Genomic DNA, 8,139 nt, shown 5'->3' on the forward strand with positions numbered 1-8,139 from the left:
ATTTTGTTTCTGCATGTCCATGTTGTGTTTGAATGTGTGCTTTTTGTTTGTTTTCATGTGTAGGTTGATGTATTAGAGAATAAAACCAGAGCAATGCAAGAAAATGTTGATGCCAACGCAATAAATTATATTTACTGAAATCCTTATTTAATTTTAAGTGTGGCACACAGCGTAACAGATCATGAGTTAAGGTTGTGACACACATTTTAGGTATAAAGGGTACTTTCAAACTTGGAAAAGAAGGGCCTTTAGTTACTCAGAGAAAATCATTGAGATGACAAGAAAAACATTTAATGTATAACTCAAGCTTAAAATTTCATTGACTCGCTAAATGAAGACCTTACCAGAGTAACAACTCCTGACCCTCTAACCTTCCAGTGGAGAAAAAAAAGAAATGTCCTCAGCCAGCAAAAGTTTATCATATCATCCTTGAGTTCATGTGGATAATTATTCTTCTAAAATAGCATAACCTACCACCAACTATGTCTCTTAGAAATATCTGATAAGGCTATTATGAAAACTCAACACAAGCTTTTGAAGTCTCATAATGTGTATTTTATTGTCAGGTGTAAAAAAGATTTAAAATGACCCTTGTTTAGGTTAGAGGCTGTTTTCCTTTCCCTTTTCATGAAACTCTTCTGGATGTGCATAAAAGGGACATAGGTATGTACAAAAGATCAACTGACAGACTCATATCATATGCTCTTTATTCAGACATACTCATGTTTTAAACTTCTTGGCAGAAAAACATTGAATTTGTGGAGTTCAATTTGAAAAATGTTTAGACAAGGAATACAAGCAGACCTGGTAAAAATACATGAATATATTGAGAAGATTTAAAACTGCTTATTTTGTTTTGTCTACTCTGTCTATCAGAATCAAGCAGCCCTTCACTACTTTAACTGTCTCAAAGCATATTCACAAACATTTCACCCAGGTCTGCAGACAACAGCAGATTACAGATGACTTCATGATTTTAAACCATCCATTGACTGTCTGGATGACAATGAGGATTAAAACAGTTAAAAAAACACTTAGGGTCAAATAAGGAAGATGCAGAAAATATGACTGTGAAAGTTTAAGAAAAACAAACAGAAAAAAAGAAAAACTTTTGTCATTGTTTACCATTCACTCATGTGACAGAATAGATAATTTCCCTTAACAACTGCAAGAATCGAATCTTTGACAAACCAACACCAACTGAACAGAAAAAACAACTCCACTGATGACCACAGTGAGGTAAAGGCTCCTTCCCCACACAGACTCCTGCACAGATCTGCCAGCAGGGGAGGTCAGAGGTCATAGTGTTACACAGAGGTGCCCTCTGAGGGTGCTGATGTCTTATTGTCATCAGGCTTCATGGCTGGGAACAACAACACCTCCTGTAAAAGAATAAAAGTGTGGAGTATGAATTTGACAGGTGGCCATTTCTAACATAGTGCACCTTTGGGTGTTTTAGCTGCAAAACCTCAAACAAATCAAACCAGAAAATGCTCCGATTGGCATTTCTGGAAGACAGCAACAACCTATTGTATCATGCAAGTGTGACGACTGATAAAAATGCACCTGCTCGCATAATGATTGGTAGGACGGCTTTACCTTGATGTTATTAGAGTCAGTGAGGAACATGGTGAGACGATCAATGCCCATTCCCCAGCCAGCAGTTGGTGGTAGTCCATATTCCAGTGCTGTGCAGAAGGTCTCGTCGATGAACATGGCCTCATCATCGCCCTCAGCTTTGGCCTGAGAAAGATACAACTCCAATTATTAACATGCAATGCTAGTCACCGATGACCAATTCTAGATTTAATTTTAATGAAGGAAACTTATATCCATGTCTACAACGCAGTAGTAAGAAGCCTGATCCCTTATAGTGTGTTCAGACTGAATGTGAAGCAAATTCTGGCCACTGGATCATTTGTATTTATTCATCCCAAACGGCCAAAATACATTACTACACATTAGCTTACTTACATCTTAGCATTGACTTTGTATGTAATCGCACCACAAAAAAAAAATCTGCTTTGCATTATGTCTGAGCACAGATAATGAGGCTAGGTATGAGAGTAGAAAAAAGGGAAAAAAAGAGAGTTTAAGCTTTTGCACCTTGGATTGCTGCTCAAAAAGCTCCCTCTGTCTAACTGGATCATTCAACTCAGTGTACGCATTGCAGATCTCCTTCTTCATCACGAAGAGCTCAAAACGCTCCGTTAGGCCTTTCTCTGATCTGTGCCTATAAAAACAGAGGAATTACAATGTGTCAGTTTGGACATAAGCATCACATTTTCAATGGATAATGAACAGACAAGGCATTTCTCACCATTTTGCTAAAGGACTCATGATTTGAGGGTGATCACAAATGAATGTGGGGTTGATACAGGTGACCTCGAGGAAATCTCCGACCAGCTGCAGGAAAACATTATTAATGACGACCTTAAAGTGTGCAAGTGGAGGAACAGCAATTACACTGTGCAAAATATCTTTCAATGGAGCACCTTGTCAAGGAGGCGGGCAGTGGTTCTGGGTGGAGGACATTCCACTCCCTTCTGGGCACACAGCTCATCAAAGAATTTACGAGTCTCTGATGACAAAAATTGTGAAAAAGAAATTCAGTTTATTATTTCAAAGCAAAAAGAAAAGACAAACTCTTCTGAGGGAGCATCTATCTCTTCAGTTCAACAGATTCTTACCAGCACTGTCATAGCTGTCAGTAGGTGGGAATTTGACTCCCATAATCTTCTCCAGGTCGTGTGTCATGCTCACTCTTCTGAATGGTGGAGTGAAATCAATCTCATAGGCCTGTCCCTCTGGACCATCAGGGTGATAAGTCACCTTGTATCCTCCAGTGATGTGCTTCACCATTCCTGAAGAAAAGAGCAAACCAAGAGTAAATCCCAAGTGTCTGAGAAATGACACAACTGATATGAATTCCTGTTGCAATAATACTGCACTCGATATAGAAATGAACAATAACAATAAAGTGTTATCTGCCTCCACTTGACAAATTATTGTAAGGTCTGCTGCCTCTTACAGAGATTAAACAGTTTTCATCTTGTTGCATCTCATCTGTTGTGACAGTTTCATACTGTGAAAACCCATGTGAAACTCCACAGACTTTTTTTTTTTTGGAAACATTGACTGAGCCTCCCAGGGAGACAAAACTGCCTCATAGACAGTCTACTGCCCAAGCACGCTTTTACAGTTAAAACATTTATTTTATATGTGCTCAAGTTAGGACTCAAGTCTGCAAATCCTCTTGACTAGACTGATTGTTTTTAGCAATTTGAGGACAGAGCTGAGTGGAAGGAGGCTCAACTCATGGCTTGCTCCACACTGACCTGACGTGGTTGTAAAGGCACAAAACAAGTTTTTTTATTAGTTTTAGAATAAATCTTTTGGTGCAATCTGGGTTATAAAGTGCAGGACTATACAGGGTAGGGCTGTCAGTTTCATTATCAAGATCCCATCACCTTTAATTACTTCCTCTTTTAGCTAGAATGTTATGTGGTCATAAAGCTGCCTATTGAATGTTATTGCCATTTTTAATCACTTGAATAAATCTTATCACCTCCATAACCACATCACTCTTTAACAATGAATCTGTCACCTACTTTATGTATTGTTACAATGCACAGAATTCATTATTTACTGATATGTATTAACTGTACAACTAAACTGTGTGTAATGTTCTGTATTCTAAGGAAATCTGATGATATACTGGAACAAACACTTTTAATAATGCACAGGTGTATTTCAATGTTTTTAGTTTTACTCTTCAATTATCACCCTGACCTGACTAATCTGTGCCTTCTTAAAAATACCAAAAAGCAAAAACTTGAAAGGTATTTTAATGAGGTATCTCATTAAGATCTAGCATCTAACATTTGTTATGATCAGCACTTTCTACACAGTGTCAAAATTCAGACTAGTATTCTCTATTAACTGACAAGGTCACGTTGCATGGACAATATTTTTGCATACCTGACAGTAGTTTTTCTGTGATGTCCATCAAGTCGTGGTAATCTGCATATGCCATGTAGAATTCACAGGTGGTGAACTCTGGATTATGAGTAAGATCGATGCCTTCATTCCTGAACTGACGCCCAACCTCATACACTCTGTCGATGCCACCAACCACAAGCATCTGTGGAAAAAAACACAATGTCCAAAACCCGTTAATTTCAAACTGTGCAGGTAGATCTAAGAGCAGAGCTACAACTTCAGTGTGTTGATTGCAAACTGATGCAAGAAATTCTCTAAAATATTCCTTTCCAGCCATTACTCAAAGGAATAATAAATAAATTACCTTGTGGTACAGCTCAGGAGCAATCCTCATGTACAGGTTCATATCCAGCTCATTGTGGTAAGTTACAAATGGACGGGCCACTGCTCCACCGGGAATAATGTTCATCATTGGTGTCTCAATCTAAAAGTAACAGCAAACATGATTCAGGATGCAAGCTTATGTACACACACACACACACACACACACACACACATACAGTACTGTCAACTGACTGAAGCATACCTCCAAAAATCCCAGCTGGTCCAGGAAGCTGCGCAGGTATGTAATGATTTTGGAGCGTGTTATAAACTTCTGCCTCACATAATCATTGAGGATCAGATCCAGGTAGCGCTGACGGAATCGTGTTTCCTGTGACAGAAAGATGATACAATGTTGAGAAAAACAGCGTGAATATTTCCTTATTGCTATTGTGATGACAAGTCCATATGTCTCCTTCCCATCAGCAAAGGCTAAGGAGATAACATTCACAGTCAAAAAATCAAAAGAAGCAGTGATGATGTGGGATATTTCTATAATATGCAGCTTTTAGATAAGTATTCAAAAGCTTTGAGCTCTTATTTTTTGTGACATAACAACCAGGGCTGTGTGATACAGAAAGAAGAACCATGTTTTCTTATGTTAAAGTGTTTCTGGGAAAGCCCACAACTCTTTGAGGGGACATGATACCAGATAAATAGACTCACACTTCATGATGTAACTAACTTCCTCAAAGTAAAATTTTGCATTTGACCTAGCAGAAAAAGTGAAGGGGTATCTAATAACAAACAGATGTTTTTGATAAAATTGAAATTCCCTTGAATTTTTTTATTCTTTTGTCATCATTTTTTTCATAAGGAGAACAAGGAAATTACACGGTCAATACACATATAATACAGAGGATACAATATTCGTAAACCTTTTATCCCCCTCCCTGCAAACATATAAAAACATGAAACAGAAGACAAAACACCTCTCACTAACTCAGAGAGGCAGGTCATTACCTTGTCTTTGAGACCAAAATGGAGGTGGGGCAACATGTGCAAACAAGGTGACAGCAGGGTCATCTCAATGGGGATGATGCTCAACTCCCCTTTTTTTGTCTTCCCTGGGTTACCCCGGACACCGATAATGTCACCGCGCCGCAGCTTGTTGTTGATGGCCACAAAGTCTTCCTCAGACTTGTAGTTCCTGACAGTGTAAAAAATAAAATAAAATAAAATACATACATACATACTCCAGAACATCCACATGGAGAAAAACAAATAGTTAGAGGCAAACATTTTACAGTCACATAACAAGTTATCTAAATTGGACTTATTTCTGTCAACATAATTGACTTGTCTTTTCAGCTTGCTTTGAACGCTGGGGACTGATGATAAAGATTCTGAAGGATTCTAGTTTCACTTATTTTCTTTCAACACCATGTATTATATTTTAACTTGGAAACATAATTTTTTTTGTCTCAACGTGTACTGCCACGTGCAAATCTACATTTTGTTTGCTTTCGATCCCTTTTTTTCCATGGATTGTCTTTGCAGTCATGTTGACTAATTCGCATAAATGACAGCATCCATGCATTTTAATTCATTTTTAGAGTTAAGCAACGACATAAAATTGTGTGTCTTTTCTCACAATTCTGTACCTTGAGTTGGCCATAACTTGCAACTTGACGCCTTCACCTCGCAGGTCATAAAACAGCAGCTTGGCACCGGAAGCCCTCTTGGCATGGACGCGGCCTGCCAATCATAAAATAAGTTTGACAGGGAATCCACTGCTCGACTATAGTGTACATACACAGAAAGCTAGTAAGTTCTAAATGATAAAATAATCTTCGTACCTGACAAGTTGAGAACAACATCTGTTAGCTGGTCTCCTGCCTCAAGATTGTTGTATTTCTCAATGAACTCTGTGAGTGACAAGTCCACTTGAAACTTGTGTGGGTATGGGTCCTCTGCTGTGCCCTTCAGCTCCTGGATGGCCTGGGTGCGGATCTTATAGTATTGCTACATTTGAGGGAAAGAGATGACTGCATTTATTTTTTTGTTAAAAATACAAACAAAAAAACAAACACATTACAGGTTTAAGCAGTGAAATATAATGACACATGAATCTCACATTTGGGTCAAGCGTCTCGTCATCCAGCCCACAGACATTTTGCGCTCCCTGGTCATTTGATTCCTTCTTTTGTGCCAGATGCTCTTTGACTTTGGTTTCTTTCTCAGCAGCCTTTTTCTCAGCTTTCATTCGCCTCTTCAGCTCACTGATGAGAGGTGAGGGAAGAAACATATTCTAAATACTTTAATGTAGGTTGAGAATACATCTTAAAATGATTTCCATATAACCACACTGTAAACCGTTATTCTATTCTGGTTTCTGAACTTAAAACAACAAGAACAATAAAAAGCAACGCCACAGCACAATCTACTAATTGATGAGGAGAACAGACAATCATGCAGAAAGGGGAAGGGGACCACATTTGCTCTGATGACAAAAGGTTGGTTGTTTTTCTCATTGGAATGGAAAAGCCACCAACCTTTTGTCACCTCTCCATCGGGTCCCGCAAATTTGAGCTGGGGCTGCAGCTGTACATGGGGGTGCATATTTTAACCACTGTCCCCTGACCCCATAGGCTTGGCACAGCTGCTGCCTGGCTGCCCTGACCAGACACAGCATGCTGAACTACCACAGTCTGTAGAGCGACCTGAGAAAATAGACATATACAAAAACAGTGTACAGCACATACAGCAAAGGCTGTCTTTGGTCCACACTGTAAGGGTAACATAACTCCACTAGTCTGCAACAAAACACTCCGCACCCCGACTACAAATGTAATCAATGGGATCAAAACTAAAAGTATAGTGGGAGGGAAATAGACATTAATATTAGCTAAAGTTTACGTTTTATTTAGTTAGCCGGGTGTGTCGGTGTTAATGGTGATACCAAGTACAGAAGGTCGGAACGCAAGGCAAATTGAGTTAAGATAATCAAATAATCACTATATTTCCACACCTAAATATAAGCACAAACTGACTGCCTTTAAGTTAAATAGCAGTCACAAATATACGGCAAGTAAAGATACGAAACAGAAACCACACGATTACACGACTAGTGTGTGGAGGACATTTTCTTCGAGTGCATTTTGGAGCTTGTAGTTTGACTAAGTCCCAACGCAGACCATAGACACTGACGCCGGGTGGTTTTAAAAACTACAAATCCAATGGATACAACCGAACTGACTTCTGGGATGCGTAGGCTTCTCCGGTACCTCCATATGGAAACCTTGCTTCGCTATCATCCTCTGACCTGATGTAACATTTAGCAATGTTGCATAGCCGCATTAAATAGAGCATAACTGCTGAAACAACAACATTCTCTGTAAAAGAAAACTGTGTGAGATGTAAAGAAATGTTTATATACGACGGAAGGAGTGAATAAGCTCACTTTTTGCTGAGTTTCTCTCCGTCCACCACTGTCACGTCGGCCATGTTCTTGATGCTGCACTCAAAAAGACCTACCGGAGCGGGAGCGCCGCAAAAACGCGAGATTTTGACGTTGTGTTTGGGTCACTGTCGGAAATTAGCACACCAAGTAGTTTATCATTTGACCAACTGCTAACATATCAAGAACAGACCTACAAAGTCAGTCTGCAATAGTTTTTTTCTTTTCTTTTTTTTCTTTAAATAACTGCTTGAAGGGGGATCCAGCTTTTAAACTGTGACTCAGCATTTGTATGAAGGTAGATGTGTGTCTTTATTATTCAATCAAAAAAAAGGTTGCTTCAATCAAAAAATATATTTTAAATTAAAAAAAAACCTTCCCAAACCTTTTTTTATTGAAAATATATTTTTTGACTG

At 38.8% G+C, this 8,139-nt stretch overlaps 1 protein-coding gene across 2 annotated transcripts; it reads right to left on the reverse strand.

Annotated features, from left to right (window-relative positions):
* Positions 1–690: 690 nt before the first annotated feature.
* kars1 (lysyl-tRNA synthetase 1) lies at positions 691–7,787 on the reverse strand. Of its 2 annotated transcripts, XM_053319572.1 has the most exons (15): positions 7,727–7,777; positions 6,819–6,986; positions 6,401–6,545; positions 6,123–6,288; positions 5,928–6,021; positions 5,287–5,473; positions 4,529–4,654; positions 4,307–4,426; positions 3,982–4,144; positions 2,691–2,864; positions 2,496–2,581; positions 2,321–2,406; positions 2,107–2,233; positions 1,600–1,743; positions 691–1,382 (listed from the first exon to the last, which is right to left on the reverse strand). In XM_053319572.1, the coding sequence occupies exons 2-15, from the start codon at positions 6,956–6,958 to the stop codon at positions 1,308–1,310; spliced, it is 1,833 nt and encodes a 610-aa protein (XP_053175547.1). In that variant the 5' UTR covers positions 6,959–6,986; positions 7,727–7,777; the 3' UTR covers positions 691–1,307. The 2 variants fall into 2 exon arrangements, with proteins under 2 accessions (XP_053175547.1, XP_053175555.1); XM_053319580.1 differs by lacking the exon at positions 6,819–6,986 and having other exon boundaries at positions 7,727–7,787.
* Between the last annotated feature and the right edge of the window lie 352 nt (positions 7,788–8,139).

Source organism: Scomber japonicus, chromosome 1 (genome assembly GCF_027409825.1).
Source record: "Scomber japonicus isolate fScoJap1 chromosome 1, fScoJap1.pri, whole genome shotgun sequence".
Taxonomy (NCBI): Eukaryota; Metazoa; Chordata; class Actinopteri; order Scombriformes; family Scombridae; genus Scomber; species Scomber japonicus.

Bases quoted from the DNA above. Each gene is read 5' to 3' on its own strand.
- kars1 (XM_053319572.1), bottom strand. From the start codon at position 6,958: ATGCTGTGTCTGGTCAGGGCAGCCAGGCAGCAGCTGTGCCAAGCCTAT. The intron at 5,474-5,927 runs GTACAGAATTGT...TTACACTGTCAG, and splicing joins CAAGTTATGGCCAACTCAAG to GAACTACAAGTCTGAGGAAG. The intron at 4,427-4,528 runs GTATGCTTCAGT...TGTTACTTTTAG, and splicing joins ACCAGCTGGGATTTTTGGAG to ATTGAGACACCAATGATGAA.